This window comes from Terrapene carolina, unplaced genomic scaffold (assembly GCF_002925995.2).
Source record: "Terrapene carolina triunguis isolate 2854851 unplaced genomic scaffold, T_m_triunguis-2.0 Scaffold191, whole genome shotgun sequence".
Taxonomy (NCBI): Eukaryota; Metazoa; Chordata; order Testudines; family Emydidae; genus Terrapene; species Terrapene triunguis.
Genome location: NW_020664542.1, coordinates 1,621,135 through 1,639,422, shown reverse-complemented (window position 1 = coordinate 1,639,422; position 18,288 = coordinate 1,621,135). Strand labels below are relative to the sequence as shown.

The window sequence follows — 18,288 nt, the reverse complement described above, 5'->3', positions numbered from 1 at the left end:
GTATGCCTGTATTCTCCTCTTTCGCAGAAAGGCTGCCACTGCTGACATGCATTTCGTGAACACACGGGGGGTTGCCGCCAGGCTGAACAGGAGGACCATAAACTGATAATGGTGCTGGTTTATGGCGAACCACAGGAACCGCCGGTGAGCGGGGTGAACAGCGATGTGAAAGTATGCATATTTCATATCGAGGGCAACGTACCAATCCCCCGGATCCAGGGACGGGATAATAGTGCCTAGGGAGACCATGCGGAAGCGGACCTTGACTAAGAACTTGTTGAGCCCGCGAAGGTCTAAAATGGGCCGAAGGCTCCCCTTTGCCTTTGGGATGAGAAAATAGCGGGAGTAAAACCCCTTCCCCCTTAGTTCCCGAGGGACTTCCTCCACCGCCCCTGCCTCTAGGAGTGACTGTACCTCCTGCATAAGGAGTTGCTCGTGAGAAGGGTACCTGAAGAGGGACGGGGAAGGGGGGTGGGTAGGAGGGAAGGAGGAGAACAGCAGCGTGTAACCCACTTGTACCGTGCGTAAGATCCAACGGTCCGATGTTATATGAGATCACGCCTGGTAGAAGTGGGACCAGTGGTCCAAGAAACATACGGAAGGATCCGGGAGCTGGGTTGGTACGCTGTCCTCAAGTGCACCTTCAAAACCCCTGCTTGTTGCCAGGCTGGGGCTTGCCCTGGCCCTGGCTTTGATTAGGTGTGTTGTTCCGCCTGCGTCTGTTGTCTCTGCCCCTCCTGCGATAAGGCTCCTGCCTAGGGCGAGGCTGGTACTGCCGTTGCTGCGACGGTTGGGGCTTGAATGGCTGAGTCGCCGGGGTGTGCATTCCTAATGACTTGAGGGTTGCCCGGGAGTCTTTAAGGCTATGCAGCCTGGCATCCGTCTGGTCGGGAAAAAAGGCCAAACCCTTCGAAGGGGAGGTCCTGGATGGTATTCTGGACCTCTGGCGGAAGGCCTGAAGCCATGCCGAGCGCCTCATCACCACACCTGAGGCAACTGTTCTGGCTGCTGCGTCTGCCGAGTCCAGAGAGGCCTATAAAGAGATCTTGGCAACTGCCTTTCCCTCTTCCACGAGGGCCGTGAACTCAGGTTGAGAGCCCTGGGGCAAGGAGTCTTTACATTTGGAAACTGCTGCCCAGGAATTGAAATTGTGCCTGTTTAGGATCGCCTGCTGGTTCGCAATCCTTAATTGGAGGCCCCCAGAGGAGCAGACCTTCCTTCCAAAGAGGTCCAGATGTTATCCTCCTTGGCCTTGGGGGCCGGGGCTTGCTGGCTATGACGCTCCCGTTCATTCACGGCTGAGATGACCAGCGAACAGGGGGCCGGGTGACAAAATAGGAAGTCGTATCCCTTGGAAGGGGCGAAGTACTTCCTCTCCACCCCCCCTTGCTGTCGGTGCGCTGGAGGCTGGGGTTTGCCAGACCGTCTTGTAGTTACACTGAATTGTCTTTATGAGCGGGAGCGCAATTCTGGAAGGGCCTTCAGGGCTTAGGATGTCCACCATAGGATCCTTCTGCTCCACCGCTTCCTCCGCCTGTAGGCCCAAGTTCTGGGCGACCCTGCGGAGCAGCTCCTGATGTGCCCTGTGGTCAATTGGAGGAGGGTCCGACACTGCCGTGCCCGCCACAGCTTCATCTGGGAAGGATGAGGAGGTGAGGGCCTGCTGTGCCTCCTCCACCAGCTCTTCTTGCCCCTCATCATAGGCAGGGGGGCACGGCTGAGCCCTGCCTGGTTCATTGTCCCCGGGACGGCCCCGGGCTCGGTGCCGCTTCCGTTTGCCGGTGTTCCGGCGAAGTGTCTGGCGGCCTGGATACCATAGCCTCTTTGGGTGTGGAGGGGTGCCTGCGTGGGGACCGGGACCGGTGCACCGAATAGCCGGATCTTGAAGCTCTGGAGGAGATCCCTTGCTGCTGCTGAAAGGCCCACGGTGTCCAAAAGGGCCATTGTCCTGGCGGGCCCCGCCCCATTGGGGATGCCACGCGGTTTGGGGCTCCCTGCTAGCCAGTGCCCTGCGGGCATAGCTGGAGCAGCCCGAGCCGACCTCGGATTCCGAGGACGCTGACCTCGAAGGCCAAGATGGTGCCGTGGCACGATGCCGTCGGGAGGCTGGAGAGCGGCTCCTCGCTGACCGGGACTGGATCGGTACCGATGCCCTCTGGATCGGTACCGATGCCCTCAGGACCGGGATCGCTGCCTTCTGCCTGGGATCGGGGACTGCAGCCTTATGTCCCCTCGGTACTGGCTTAGTGATGGTGCTGGGGAGCATTGCGCCGGCAGAGCCAGTGCCGTATGCTGGCTCGTTTCCGGTGCCATCGAGTCCCACTGAGTCAAAGGTAATTGGGAGTCCACGGAGGCTGAGCTCGACCGGGACCGGCGCCAGGAGCGGTGCTGGGACAGTGACCTCGAGCGGCGCACCATTGCTGGCTTGCCTCTGGACGGCATCCTTGTTGATGGTGCCGGAAGGCTTCTCCTTGCCAGGGAGGGGGCTTGCTGCCGACAGCTCGATGAGATATTTTGCTGCCTCAAAGGTGTCTGGCATGGAGGGCTGTTCTAGAATGTCCTCCAGCCCTTCTTCTGCACTCAACCCACTTAGCCTGGGGCTCGACGGGCCCTGCGACGCCAGAGCCACCAGTGCCGGTGTATGTCCTTGGGCCGTACTGCCCCTTTGAGTACTCGGTCCCTTGGAAGGCGCCGCTTTCTTATGTGGGGAGCGCCCTCTATCGCTTTTCAGCTGTCCCTTCGACCGTACTGGAGAGGTCGAGTGGTGCCGGGGCTTGTCCTGTTGTTTCGGTGCTGCATGCTTGCAGTGCCCCACCGGCGCCGGATCACGGACTGATGCTGGGGCACTCCGCACCGAGGATGCCGGCACCGAAGCCGGATGGTCTGAGGCCGCAGGTTGCAGCACAGCCTCCATGAGTAACTGCTTGAGGCGAAAATCTTTCTTTCTTGGTTCTTGGCTTAAAAGCCTTACAGATCTTGCAGTGCTCAGTCTGGTACGATTCCCCCAAACACCAGAGACACGAGTCGTGGGGATCATTGATCAGCATAGGCTTGCGGCACGTGGCACAAGCCTTAAACCCTTGGGCCTGCGGCATGCCCCGCAGCCCAGGGCTGGTGCTGGAAACGACTTCCAGACACCTAAAACAAAGGAAGCTTAACTATGTACTATAAAGAAATGCTAACTACTGATAACTATTAACTACAGATAACTGCTAACTACTGATAACTGCTACAACTGTGCTAAGGGATCACTCGTAAGTGAGAGAAGAGTTGTTCCAACCCCCCCACGGACGGCAAGAAGGAACTGAAGGGGGGTCGGTTCGGCAGGGGTATATATGCACCAGCATAGAGGCACCACTCTAGGGGGCTCCCCTGCCGACCCGACGGCAGCCGCTAAGGGGAAAAGTATCTGACGTCCGTGCATGCGGCGCGCGCACACCTAATGTGGAATGGACGTGAACAACACCTCTCGAAGAAGAACTCTGCCATTCGCCCGGTGATAACACGGTGTGTGATGTGAAATTACCCTGCAACAGCCCCTCCCCTGGCCGTTAAATGGCATTTACCCTGGAACTGAGCATTCTGACTCCCCACTACCCCAGTCCCTCCAGGGTAACTCCCCTTCCTCCCACCTGCCCCCCAGGGTTACCACCTTTGAAATGCCCCCCCCTCACAAGGCAAGCCTGCTGCAACCCCAACTCCCAGCCACAAGGCAGCTCTGCAGCCCTCCCCCATTTCAATAGCCCCTTCTAGTATCTAGAGAGAGAACACACACAGACAAGACTGATAACATCACTTTCTTATTTACACTGGGGGAGGGAGGACACCGAAACATCTTTAGCAGGACATAGAAACTTTTAACATTAGATATCCCAGTGCATTGTGATAATCATGCAAACCTTTAGACCCACGTAAAAAAACATGGCAGATTAAATTATTTTTCTGGCAACTAGCAAATCCACAAAAAAAACGGCCAGGCTGGTCAACTACCAGCCACGTTGTAACCCTCCCGCCCTCCCCACCCAGATACCACATGTTAACACCCCCCCACCATCAGTCACTCCATGAGAACTCCCCACTTCACTCCCACCTCCCCCAGATCACTCCATGGTAACTCCCCACTGACCCGCCCCCAGTCACTCCATGGTAACTCCCCACTGACTCTCCCCCCTCCCCAGTCACTCCATGGTAACTCCCCCTTCCTCCCCCATAGGGTTTCAGTGACCAGGAATTGATGCCTAGATCTCGTCCATCTCGCCCCAGTGTCTGTAAGGGCTGCCCAGCCGTGCTCTAGCTGCACTGGGCTGAGCAGATGCCGGGGCCCATCCCTAGCAAGCTCTGCCTGGGTTGCTTTCAGAAAGGGATGCTGGAGGAGGGGCTGGTCGCCAGCTACTCACAGGGAATCTTGTTCAGCTCATTCATGAACTTGGCCTTCAGCTTGGCAAATATGTCCTCCTTGCTGTCACTCAGGCTCGTGGTGTTGGTCACGTTCTCCATGGAGCCCACAGGCATCGCGGTGCTGACAGGCTCCGGAGCCACCACGGGCTCTGGGTTTTTCTTGGAGCCAGTCCCCATCATGGTTAGTTAGGGGCTTCCTGAAAGACACAGGAATGTTGCCAGTTACATGCTAGGCCCAGCCTGTCTTCCGCTCTCGGAGTCACCTGGGCAGTGTTTCCAGATGTGATGCCTGTACCCAGTTCTTCATAAGCCTGAAATCTCTGTGTCACAGGCCATCTTTGGAATGCTTCAATAAAGGCCAGTTTGTTTCTCCCCTACTGGAGGGACACAGAGTCTAACAGAGCGAGGGGTAGCATGGGAGTTAGGACTCCTGGGTTCTCTTCTCCCTTCCTGTGAACGCTCCAAACAGCCAGTGGGGGATGGCTGCTGTGACTCTACAGGGACATGGGACCAGGTCATCTGGTGCTGGACTCCATCTTGGGATGTCAGTATTTTTCCACTGGCATGGGAACCAAGCTTTGAAACAAAGGGTTCCCGCTATATGCAAAAGCTATATAAGGCAGGGGAGTGACATCCTCTTGGTCCTTCACTGACTCCCCACCCAAGAAGACTCTTGCAAACACCTGAAGAACAAAGACTGAACTGGGGGAAGTGCTGGACCCAGGCAGAAGGGATTTTTAGCCTGTGAATGGAACACCTGGGGATTCCAAGCTGTAAGCCTGTGCAGCTTGCCCCTTAAGAATCTGCAGCCTGCTTGTATCATCACTTAGGGTGAGAATCTACTATTCATATCCAATCTCTTTAGTATATTAAGCTTAGTTTGAGTGTTTTGTTTATTTGCTAGGTAAGCTGCTTTGATCTGTTTGCTATGCCTTATAATCACTTAAAATCTATCTTTTGTAGTTAATAAACTTGTTTTTGCTTTATCTAAAACCAGTGTGTGGGAATCATAACTCAGGGGCAGAAGGCTGTCACATATTCGTCTCCACATTGAGGGAGGGGGGCAAATGTTATGAGCTTACGCTGTACAGTTCCCTGTGCAGCACAAGATGGTATAATTTGGGGTTTATACTCCAGAGGGGATGTGTGTCTTAGGAACTGGGAGGTGCCCTAGCTGAAGCCTTACCATGCAGGGGCTGGTTAAAGAGCCTGTCTGCATATAACTGCAGCAGGGTGTGTCCCTACCTGTATGAATGCTGATGAAAATGCAGGCTAGAGAGGGCTTTGCAGCTTGTTACAGCAGTACAGTGTAAAAGGGAGCCCAGGCTGGTGGGTCAGGGGTCTCAGTGGTACCCCAGTTCCAGGTGGCACCCCAGGGGGAACCCATCACACCCATATCCCAGTTCCCTGCTCTAACCACTCCCTTAAGTAGACAGAAGCCTCAGGAGAGGTGCCATTAAGCTGCTGGACTGTACATGACAGGGCACTCTCCTGCTTTTCATCAACCCACGTAGGAGCCAGTTGTCAGTGCGGGGGTGGCACTGTACGGAAGGACTCAATAAACCGCCACGGGGCTGTCACTGCTAATGGATGAGAGGTGGCCCTGATGACCCTGGGAAAAGGATAGGATTGTTCTCAGAGGCAGTTCAGCCGAGGAAGACCCAGGGACCACGGCATCACCTCTGGCTGTCAGGGCACTGACAGCTGCCAATCAGTGTGATAAGTAAAGCAGAAGAGAGAGGCCCCAGAGGGTCAGCAGAGATACAAACCCTACGGAGAATGGAAACCACCGGCCTCAGCAAACCCTTCCTGAGCAGGGTCAGCAGGAGCCTCTGCACAGATCCAGCCTCCAAACTGCTCAGTCTCCCAGGGCTCCTTTGCAAACAGCCTCCTGAGCTCTGCTATGCTCCTGGATCTCTGGCCATCACATCATGGATTCCTCCAGCCCCTGCCCATGAGCCTCCCATGTGTCAGGTCCTCACCCTTGCAGCAGCCTCGAGGAGGCAGCAAGGGCCAGTGGTTTAAACAGGGCACCGTGAGTCTGGGTTCACATACCCAGCTTGCTACAGACTCCCCACGTCATCTCGGGTAAGTCACTTAACCTATCAGTGCCTCAGTTTCCCCATCTGTACAATGGGAGCAATAATTCAAAGTGCGGAGAGATCTGTGGAGTAAGCAGGTTATGGTGTGTTATTGCATCTGATTGTTAAATATATATGAAACTAACAAATCTGCACTGAAAGCCGAGACTGGAATTGATTGCTGGGTGTTTGTATGTTACAGAGGGTAAACTCCCTGGGCCAGCACAGGTGAGAGCGCTTTGAAGGAACTGTGCTCAGAGGAGGGAATCTTTCTTAATGGAGATGAGACCTGAGGGAGAAGGAACCCAGCTTGACTCTCAGATCCCAGGCTGAGTGTGCAGGGCTGACAGCCAGAGAAACCCTTTTATGTGAGCGTCCTTGATCTTGATGCACTAAACGAGGAGCCCCAAGATGCCAATTCTGCATTAATATTATCATTAATTATCAGTAGGGCCCTACCAAATTCACACCCTTGAAAAACATGTCCAGGACTGTGATATCTGTGCTTTTACCCTGTACGATAGAGATTTCACGGGGGAGACCAGCATTTCTCAAATTGGGGGTCCTGACCCAAAAGGGAATTGCGGGGGGTGTCACAAGGTTATGTTATGGGGGGTTACGGCATTGCCACCTTTACTTCTGTGCTGCCTTCAGAGCTGGGCGGCTGGAGAGCAGCGGCTGTTGGCCGAGCACCCAGCTTTGAAGGCAGCGCCTCGCCAGCAGCAGTGCAGAAGTAAGGGTGGCAATACCATGCCATGCCATGCTATCCTTACATCTGTGTTGCTGCTAGCGGCGGCTCTGCCTTCAAAGATGGGATCTCATCCAGCAGACACCACTCTCCAGCTCTGAAGGCAGCACCACCGCAGCTAGCAGCAGCAGCACAGAAGTAAGGGTAGCAGTCCCATAACTCCCCCTACAATAATCCTGCAACACCCCCCCCCCCACACACACACAAACAACTCCTTTTTGGACTCCTACAATTACAACTGTGAAATTTCAGGTTTAAATAGCTGAAATCATGAAAATTTATGATTTTTTAAATCCTATGACCGTGAAATTGACCAAAATGTACCATGAATTTGGTAGGGCCCTAATTATCAGTATTACTGTAGCATCTACGGCCCAAGTCATGGGCATACTGTATAAACACAGAACAAAAAGACAAATTATAAGATTTTTGGGGCAGGGGCTGACAGCCACTTTTCAGACTAGAGCCACATCTCCGGGCACCTTGGGGAGACAACAAATACTTGATGGTAGAGGCCCGATAGTCAGAATCGGCACCAGAAGAGCTTGGCATGTTGGGTGCTGAGCTCTTGTGAAAATCCAGCCCCAACTGTGGGTATTGGGTGCTTACCAGTCTGGCCTTGAACTCTCCTGGGTTTGCAATGAGAGCTGGTGCCCAGCTGCCCTTCGAGTTTGTAGCTTTTTTTTCCGCTGCTCTTCTTTAAAAGACACACCCACCGGGCCCAGCCAAGGGTTACACCACTAGGGTTATGTCTGATCTGTATCTGATTATTCTGGCCTGGGGAAAGTACCAGCTAGTTCTTCCAAAGGAGGAGGACCTTGTCTCACTCCCCTTACGAAGAGGCAGAGAACACGCAGGAGGTAGGAGCACCCATGGACTCAGAGGGGCTGAAGCCAGAAACCAGGCCAAAGAAGACCCAGTAGCTGCTGCTGGGGACACGGAAGGTGAACGATCTAAAAGTACAAGGCACCATCACAGGGTCAGAGCTCACATGCTGGCCTCCTCAGCAACAAGCCAATCATCCCATCTGGTACCAATGTCAGAGTAGAGGACAGGTGGGGTCTGCAAAGCTAAATGCTGGCCCCGGCCTGATTCCCGGACACGGCTCTTTCAGCATGGCATATGCTGCCATAAGAGAGTCTAGACCCTCAGGCTATATCTACACTGCATTGTAAGCTTGGATCTGTGGGACTCGGGCTTGTGGACTCAGAGTTTCCAAACCCACACTTAAGCGTCCACACTGCATTGTAAACTTGGGCTTACAATTGCTGGAGCCAGGGTCTCCCAAGCATGCTAACACGTCCATACTGCACTGTGTAGTCATTCTGAGTCAGGTCTTTGGCTTGAGCTGCGTCCTCACTGCAAAATGCCAGGGCTTGGACCCGAGTCACAATGAGACTTGGGCTGACCCGCCCCCCTGGCAGGGTCCAAAGCCCAGGTCTTGAATGCTGGCTGACCCGAATCAGACTGATTTGCGTGTGGACAGAAAAGGGCAATGGGCTCAAACCTGAGTCACACCCTGGGTTTACTGCATAGCGCCGACATACCCCCAATGAAATGAGCGCTCCCGCTGCTGTGTGTCAAGCCCCAGCACATGTACCACCTGGGACTATGCCCCGGGAGGCACTGAAGCGCTGGCCTGGCAGCACGGTGACAGATAGGTCAGCACATGATGGCAGGGGAGCTGAGTCTGACCACGGAGCTGGCATTCACAGGAGAGGGATTTCTGCCATGGTCACAGAGGGAGCTCAGTGCAGGGCTGTGAGACCAAAGGTGGGAGGCTCACAGTTTGATAGGAGGGGAGGTGGAATGGTGTATGTGTGCACCTTGGGTGGGGCCCTGGGTGCTACCTACTTATACATAATAATAGTGAGGTGCCCCATCAGAGCACAAGCTGCTCTCCGCGGGGCGAGCCAGGAGAGAAGGGCATGACGCTCCAATCCAGATTTGAACTCCCCCGTACACTGTTCTGCGCTGGGGGGTCGCGCCAGGCTCCTCGAAGCTCCAGAGAGGGAGCTGTGGATTTTCTCCCAGTCCCTCCCCACTATCTAGGTGCTGGATCTAATTCTTTAACTGGGTCCAGCCAGCCACAAAAGGCCCTGCTTGTGGGAGGTCATGAAGAGAGGAAGCAGAAGAGAACACTGCTAATAACCACGCGCAGCTGCAACGAGGCCAAGAGCACAGCGGGGTGGCGCTGGGCCTGGAACCCACCCGGCGATTCCCAGCCAGCTGAGAACCGAGCTCGGCGCACGGACCAGGCGAGCTGCGCTGCCGGCTCCCAGCTGGAGCTCAAGGCCGAGAGCTCAGCGCAAGCAGCCGAGCAAATCCAGTGGGAGTCAGGAAGTGAGATTCGATGGAAGTTCTGCTTTCAATATTGATTACGGTGAAGGCGAAGCTGACAGACAGCGGGGGGTTGTCAGACAGACTGGCCGGGCCCTGGCAGCCAGACTGGGAAGGAAGCTAGAGTCATGCTAGGAATATTTCATGTGAGTGAGTGAAAAACAAAAAAAAGTCCAACCCAAACCCCTCCCCCATTGGCCCTGCCTGCAGAGCATAACGGCCTGGCCCTGACCGGCAGGGGAAGCTGGACTGGCAGCAGGGCCAGCTCCAAGTTTTTTGCCTCCCCAAGCAAAAACATTTTCCCGCGCCCCCCCGATCCTGCCCCAACTCCGCCCCTTCCCTGCCCCATTCCAACCCCTTCCCCAAATCCCCGCCCCCGCCTCCTCCCCCAGGCACACCGCATTTCCCCTCCTACCCCGCCCTCCCAGGCTTGCTCAGGGGAGCAGGCAGAGGTGAGCGGGGGGGAGGGGGGAGCGGTTCCCCTGCAGCCCCCCCGCCCCCCGGGTAACTTCCTGCAGCCCTCCCCCCACCGCCCCCGCCCACCCCCGCCCCGCCCGCTCCCCTGCGCGCGGCCCCGCCGCGCCGCCTCCCCCCCCTCCCTCCCAGGCTTGCCGCAAAACAGCTGATTTGCACGGCAAGCCTGGGAGGGAGGGGGGAGAAGCGGAGCAGCGGCGCGCTCGGGGGAGCAGGCGGCAGTGGAGCGGAGGTGAGCTGGGGGGGTGAGGAGCAGTTCCTCTGCCCCCTCCCCAGGGTTATTTCCTGCGGCCCTCCCCGCACTGCTGCAGCTCACCTCCACTCAGGGCCGGCTCCCGGCTTTTTGAGCCCCAAGCAAAAAAAAAGAGGAGGAGCCGGAGTGCCGCCCCTTGGAAAGTGGCGCCCCAAGCACATGCTTGGAGTGCTGGTGCCTAGAGCCGGCCCTGACTGGCGGGTAGAGAGACTTCGCCCCTGCCACTTCAGAGCTGCTCCAAGGGCTCCTGCGGAAAGGAATGATTCAATGATCCCTGCTCTATGCTGCTGTAACCCCTGCAACGCCAAGGGGAGCGGTGGGTGCTCAGCACCTCGGAGAATCAGGCTCTCTTAGCTAGGTCCCCAGCTAGGGAGGTCGGTGCCTCTCTCTGGGCCCCCAAGTTTGGAAATTTGCACCTAAATATTTTCCCAAGGTCACCCATCAAGTCAGTGGTGGAGTGGGCTAGTGTTTTCTCTCTCTCTTTCTCACAAACACCTCCCCCCCCAAAGTGCAAATGCACACACCCAGACACACAGAGCGGAGTGCAAATGCACACATATGTACACACACACACACACACACTCATGCTGGGAGACATCCAAGGCATTTCAACCAGCGTACTGCACTCCTTTATGAAAAGACCTCAGACCCAGGTGTGTCTGTCGGTCCGTCCATCCAATCTAGTCCATTTATCTCCTACAGAGAGCGTTGTGGGTGGAATGGCTGGAGACAACCGTTACTAAGAAACCCATCGCTCCGGATTCTGTGCTGTACCGCGCACTGCAGTGGTCGGGGGAACACGCTTTCGGTGGCGCCCGGGGAGTCTGTGCTCTTAACAATTTCTTCCTGAGTTACAGCACAGCGCGGCAGCCTCTGCTGGAGCATTTGAAGGACACAGTTCTCATGTCCCCAGTCTTTAAACTCTTTGCTCCCGGAGCCTGGGAGACGGAGGAGCCTGACAATTCAATTCCAGCCGTAACGCATCAGCTACATGCAGCGCTGGTGCCATTGCTCAGATACGGCGCATGTATCATTCATGTGCCCGGAGCTCAGGAAAGCAGGGCTCACCCAATGTCTCAGTGCTTTAGGCTGGCCCTTTGAGTGCTTGTTTCTGCTGGGCTCAGATGGGGAGGTGGGTGCAGACTGTGACACCCAGGGCATGTCGCCAGCAGTCCCAGAGGCTGCAGCTAGTATGATGCTGCGCTTGGCCCTGGGGTTATAGTCTGGGCATTCCTGGCTTGAAAGTGCAATGACCCCACTGCCGGAGCGGCTGCCCTGCCAGCGTGAAGCACTAGCCAAGCTGAAGGACACCAGACTAGGCCTGGGGGTGAGGGGGGTGGGGTGGGGGCAGGGCTGAGGAGACCTCCAAGAAAGCAGCACTGATGCTAGATCTGCCCTGTTGCCCTACTACACACATGTCCCCAGGGATGAGGGAAAGCCAACCATCCAATTCTGGTGCCCACCCATGGGCCCAATCCGGCAGTCAGGACAACACCCCACACCCAAGAGTGTAGTCAGGTCCATGTGTCTGCCACAGTGTGTTCCCAGGGCAAGATCTCCAGAGATGTCACCTCCTTCATGAACCCCTTTCTCAGCACATCGATAGCTCTCACTGTTAACCACCCCGCTGCCTTAACAATCATGCTGATCCAAATCCTGTGCGCCTTTACTCAGGTTCTGAATTCTCTTCCCCTTTGAAATTAGAGACAGGCCAGAATCAAAACACTGGCTCCAGACCCCTCCCCCCTGCAAACTTGAGGGAGTTGGAAATCCCGAGCAAGATCTGTATTCAAAGTCAGTGTCTGGTCCTTCTCTCCAGAACGGATCACACCAAAGCCTCAGATCCAAACATGCCTGAGTGTTGGGAGGTTTCAAATCTGGAACCAGGTCCAAAATCGGTGGCACGCGCCTCTCTCTGAAATGCAAGGCTCTTGCAGAAGCTGCGACAACACAGAGATGGGAAATAAGCTCCTGGAGGGTCTTTATATTCGCAGAAAGCTATGTTAATGTGCCAAGGAAAAGCCTGCTCCCCAGTACTGGGGACATGGGGGTCCCCTCCAGCAGGAACACCCAGCTCCGATGGCCTTAAACACAACACAACATGCGTTAGTGCCAGAGAAAGGAAGCAGCCCTCTGCTTATCCCCAGAACAGATTGCATCAATGCAGACCTCTCCGTGGTGCCTGGCCGATGCAATGTAGCAGGGAACCTGTGGGGCAAGCTCAGTCTCCATGGACCAATTGGTCTTTCCCTTCTCCAGGAGCCACTTACGATGTGATACAGACTCACGTCCCGCATTGGGCTGAGATTTATCGTTATTATTTATATTACTGTCGTGCCTCAGAGCCAGAGTCACAGGCCAGGAACCCATTGCGCCAGGAGCTGTACAAACCCAGAACAAAAAAGACAGTCTGTGACCCGGGGGGCTTACAACCTAAGACAAGAAACAACAGATGGTGCAAACAGACCCAGAGGGGAGCACAGGTAGACAATATTGGTGAGCATGATGGGCAGTGGTCTCAGCATTTTTGTAGGCATCCTGGCAAAGGATGGGATTTAAAGGACAATGGCCCAGCTTTGCAGATGTTCACGGGAAGTGCCTTCTGAGCACGCGGGCGGCCGGGAGACAGCACGGAGGTGTTTGAAAATTAAACAAGCGGGCGATGGAGGGTGGTATCTTGGGCCAGTCAGCTCAGCAGCAAATGAGATGCCCACCAACTCTTCTTACTTGGGGCCATTTAACCACCAAGCAGATGGTGACAACTGTCAGTCACCACCAACCTTGTCTGGATTTGAGCCAGCAAGTCAGAGGTTAACGGCTTGGAGAGCCCACCAGCTGCCCAGTGCCCTCTACATATTCATGACTTCATGTCAATGCCTCCTGCCCATAAATTCACCCTCTCAACAATAAGAAAGGCGGCGAGGCTCATTTAGCTCTTTCAGGACTAACTGGTTCATGCTGCTAATGCAGGCAGCCTGGAGGCTGCTATGTAAGTGCCTTCATAGACCAAGCATAACAGATCCCCCCCCCCCCGCCCTCAACACACCCACCCCGCCCCCGTAATAATTTCCTGTTTGAGAACTGGCGAGAAGGGGGAAATGACAGAGAGAATCCTGCGCAAACCAATCTGGTTGCGGTGCGGCTAATGAGTCAATATGTCTTTGCTGTTTCCTTTCTATTATAACCAAGAGCGCTCAAGTAAATGGCACGTCTCCATCAATCAGGAGCCGGGGCTAGTCAACAACTGCGCTGCAGTTGAGATGACAACATGTTACGGCCATAAAAGAAAACTATAAGGGGGTGGGAGGGGAGGAAAGGTGAGGCTCTATCAATCAAGGCCCAATCTGTTGGTGGAAAAACAATACACACCAGCAGATGCTCATCAGTCACTAACGGACTCCCTTTGGGGGAAATCAGCGACACCAGGCAAATTACCATTTTTAGTGCCATTTACCATTTTGCTGTTTAGGCAAAATAAAGTGGTGGGGAGACTGGGGTGGGGGGCTGCGCTGAGCGGAATCTAATGGGATCTCAAAAAACAAATGCCCCATATGTTGTCTGTTCTATTGGTTTAGCTGAGAGGGCGAGAGATTGCCATTTATCAGTTTAAGATGTCCCATTAAAATCTAAATGGCCTTCGCGTTTTTCTAATGTCCTTTGGAACAACAGGCTTGACCCAGCAGTCCTTTCACTCAGGTGAGTAGTCCGTACCCCCCAGGAACAGTCCCACAGGTGACAAGGAATAATAAGGTCCCTTGCTGCCTGTAGATCACAACGGACATTACTCTGGAGGGTGAAAATCCCTATGCCCGTTTTGCATAAGGTTGCATAGGGTTAAAGCTAAGGTTACGCCCCCCTCCCCCATCCATACTGATGCACCCAAAGGAGGAGCCTGATTTTCAAAGGCTTTGGAAGTTCTGAAAATCAGGGCACTTACATATCTATCCGACGTACCTATACAGATACCGTTATGGTCTATCTAAGGTTAAGTCTCCACTGCAAAGGCAGGCACACGGCAGGGAATCTCAGAGCCTGGGTCAACTGACTTGGACTCATGGGGCTTGGGCTGCGGGGCTAAAAATAGCCATGTAGATGTTCAGGCCAGGGACTCAGAGCCCAGGCTCCAGCCTGAGCAGCCACACAGCTATTTTTAGCCCTGTAGCATGAGCCCCACGAGCACGGGGCAGTTGACCCAGACTTTGAGACTCGCTGCCGCAGTGCAGTCATACCTATAAAGCCTCACCATCTTTAATGTGTTGATCCTCACAACACACCTGTGCTATTAGCCCCATTTCACAGATGAGGAACTGTGGCTAAAGGTCACACAGGAAGTCTTTAGCAGAGCAAGGACCTGAACCCACCTGTCCTAGTCCCAAACCCAGGTTCACACCCTAACCACTAAGCTCTCCTTCCCTGCTAGATACCTGCATTTGAAAGCTTCGAACGTAGCAGATTACCCAAGATCATACTGTGAGGGTTGGACCCCTGGGGAAGCCACCTGATGTGCTGAGATACCACTGAGTCTACCTGTTCTGCCAGCCTGGGCCCCCTGTAACCTGTCTTGCCAGGCCACAACTGCAGATCAGCTCTGGGAAGACTCAGCTTAAGGGACTTGCTCCAGCACTCCCTTGGCGTGCAGACCCAAAGATATATTATATTCGCCTCTTCCCTCAATGTGGAGGAGGGTATGCACAATTTCTCGCCCCCCCCCGTTAGAAATCATACAAACTGGGTTGTATTATAAACCAGAAATAAATGTATTAACCATAACAGGTGTATTTTAAGTAGTTAAGGAGGTAGCAGACATAAAACAGCACGCAAACTAAGCTAAATACACGAAAAAAAGTGGTTACATGTGAGTTCTCACCCTAAATGTGGTGCCAGTGTAGACAAGCCCTTAGTTGTTTCCAGCAGTCCTCGTGGGTGGGGTAGCAGGGGAGAACTGACGACCTCGGATTACCTCACTCCCCACCCTTAAATAGGATTTGCATAAGGTGGGTGTCCTTTGTTTTCCCTTCCCATACAGTGGAAAGTTACAAGAAGTCCCAGGTAATGTTTTAGTATCAGGGGACAAGACCACCTGACTCTGTAGGGCCCCTGTAGCCATTCTTCACAGGTTGACCCACATGGTCACAGGAAGACTAAGCTATTTAATGTCCATTGTCCTTGTTGATGGGCCATCCGCCCTCTTTGGCTTTTCCATTGTTGTACCTGAAGTGTTAGCAGTGGGCGTCACCTAAAGTAGCATAGTTGAAATACAGATACGTAGTCATATGTTGCATCTGAAGAAGTGAGGTTTTTACCCACGAAAGCTTATGCCCAAATAAATCTGTTAGTCTTTAAGGTGCCACCAGACTCCTTGTTGTTTTTGTAGATACAGACTAACACGGCTACCCCCTGATACGAGATACATAGTCAATATTCCTAACTTCAGATACAGAAATGATACAGGCACACAGATTGTATAATCACATTCAGTAAATCATACCCTTTCCAATGATCTCACATCAGCCACCTGGCATAAAGTACATCTCAGTTATGTCATATTTATATCATAAGCATATTTTCATAAAGAATATTGGAATGACACGTCACATACCAGAGCTGGAAAGAGAACCAATGGCGTCTGAGTGCCAGTCCAGGCTCCTGGACCATGCTACCTGCTTGCCATGGGGGCTGCTCCTTGTAATGATGGGTCCTTGGTTGGGCGACCAGACAGCAAGTGTGAAAAATCGGGATGGGGGTGGGGGGGTAATAGGAGCCTATATAAGAAAAAGCCCCAAATAACAGGACTGTCTCTAAAAAATCGGACACCCTAGTCCTTGGCTACCACAGTACAGTAATCTGAGAACCCCCAGAAAGCTGCATGCGAGTCTAGTACAGGAGTGCTGGAGCTCTGCTAATCAGAGTACTACCCTGTCTGCATCCGCTTGCATTTACTTCCCAAGAAACTGCACTCGTGGGAGCACGAGTTTGTGACATCAGATCCCAGAACTGAAAATAGTAAATATCACCCTGGCACCAGGAAAGGCTGGCAGACTTTTAAGAAGTAATTACATGTAGCCACTTGAGTCGTCCTACAGATGATTCCTTCCCCCTCGCCCTCATTTATTCTCCCTAGAAACGAGCCACCTCCTGAAAGGACTCTTCAACAATCAGAGGGAGGAAAAGAAACTTTGCTCAAAATGGCACCAATATAGTGCACTGAGAGGAAAATGCAGAGTCAGTTACAGGCTTGCGAGGAACAGATAAGAGCAGCCAGAAAGCCGAGTAAAGTAGCTGTGCCAGGGGGTTAAGGAGAATGAGAAGGGCTTTGAGATATACATTGGGGGGGAATAAAGAGAAAAGCGGCAGCATTAATAACTGAGGAAGGAGATGAAACTGACGATTTAAAAACTGCTGAGCTACTGAACTGGCTTTTTCCAAATCTGTCTCCGCTGAGAAAAGAATAAAAGTTTGGGTGAATAGGAAATAATGAAGAGCTTGTGTAGATCTAAGGGTTTGTCTACACTAGAAAGTGCCACTGCCTTAACTATACCGGGATAATTAAAACGGCAAAACACTAGGCATTGGACTGGTATAATAAACAATTGCTAAAACTTCTGCACCCCCATCCCCCTCTCATACCAGTAAAATTTTTCTAGGGTACAGCAAGCCTAACTGCTGATACCTGAAGAAAATGGATGTACACAAACCAGCATACAGATTATCCTGTTTGACTGGAATTAGCTCATGGTCATGGACTTAAGGAATTATTGACTATATTTTTCCTAATGTCACAGAGAATTAAATATGGAAGTCCTGAAAATGTGTCACCGGTTTTCAAAAAAGCAAAGCAGGTCGATCCTGACAATTCCTGCTTGCTATAATTAGCTTCACTGCCAGATAAAAGTAATGCAGCAAATTAGTGAGAGAACAATCAGAACCCTCAAGAGGACTTTGGAAGACGGAGCAATAAACGGTACAGATTTATAAACAAACCAACCATGCCGGACGTGCCTGATCCCTTTGTAAGCAAATTACAGATTCAGAGGATGAGCGGCATGCAGTTGATGGGCTTTAGTAAAGCATTTGACACAGTGCCTTGCAAAACCATACTTGAAAATATAATGCGTGCAGCTTTGGAAATGAGCGTTTGCACAGCTGACAGAACTGACCCAGACAGTAATGTCTTCGGGAAGATGCAATGCAAATTCTGGTTGCTTTTCTCCCCCACAACAGTAGTGAACGTTCATGAACTTTTTATCCCTGTACATGAATAGTGCATAGAAGCCTCTCTCAGTTTCTGTTCTCTGCATACAAATCCTTCCCTATCTTATTATTTATTATTTCTATTACAGTAATGCTCAGTGACCCCAACTGGGATCGGTGCCCAACTGCACTAGGCACTGCACGTACTGTCCCTGCTCTGGACAATTTAGAGTCTAAACTGGCTGAAAGAAGACAGTCTTATTTTACAAAGGTAGCCAACTTGAAGATTTTGAAACTGACTAGTTAAAATACTGCTTGCAGTGTTGTTACAGTGGTGCTGATCCCAGGATATGAGAGAGACAAGGTGGGTGAGATAATATCTGTTATTGGACCAACTTCTGTTGGTGAAAGAGAGAAGCTTTCAAGGTACATCAAGCTCTTCTTCAGGTCTGGGAAGGGTACTCAGAGTGTCACAGCTAAATACAAGATGGAACAGATTATTATGAAGCATAAGGAGTTAATACACATTGCAAGAGACCATTCTTTCAAGAAACACGTTGCAAGAAGTTGGCCGTTATCACCTCTGCAGCCGTGGGACACAGGACAGGAGGGTTAGTGCGTTACACAGATGGCCATTAAAATACATCAACTTTCAGAGCCCTAACTTTAAAAAAAAAACCTTTAAAAAGCAAAATTATGGCTGAGGTTTTCAGCACTGCCCAATGGATTTGTTTAATGTAAAATTAAATCCCCTCGATGGTTTTGCAAATCCCACTCTATAAGGACGTGCTCTTCCTCTCCAA

General features: G+C 52.7%; 1 protein-coding gene across 1 annotated transcript in view; it reads right to left on the bottom strand.

Moving 5' to 3' along the window:
• Positions 1–18,288, bottom strand: part of SYT2 (synaptotagmin 2) — a 64,533-nt gene that overhangs the window by 21,039 nt on the left and 25,206 nt on the right. The window contains exon 2 of the mRNA XM_024217832.2: positions 4,398–4,595. Within this exon, the coding sequence (XP_024073600.1) occupies positions 4,398–4,578 (181 nt within the window). The 5' untranslated portion in view covers positions 4,579–4,595. The remainder of the gene's footprint in view (positions 1–4,397; positions 4,596–18,288) is intronic.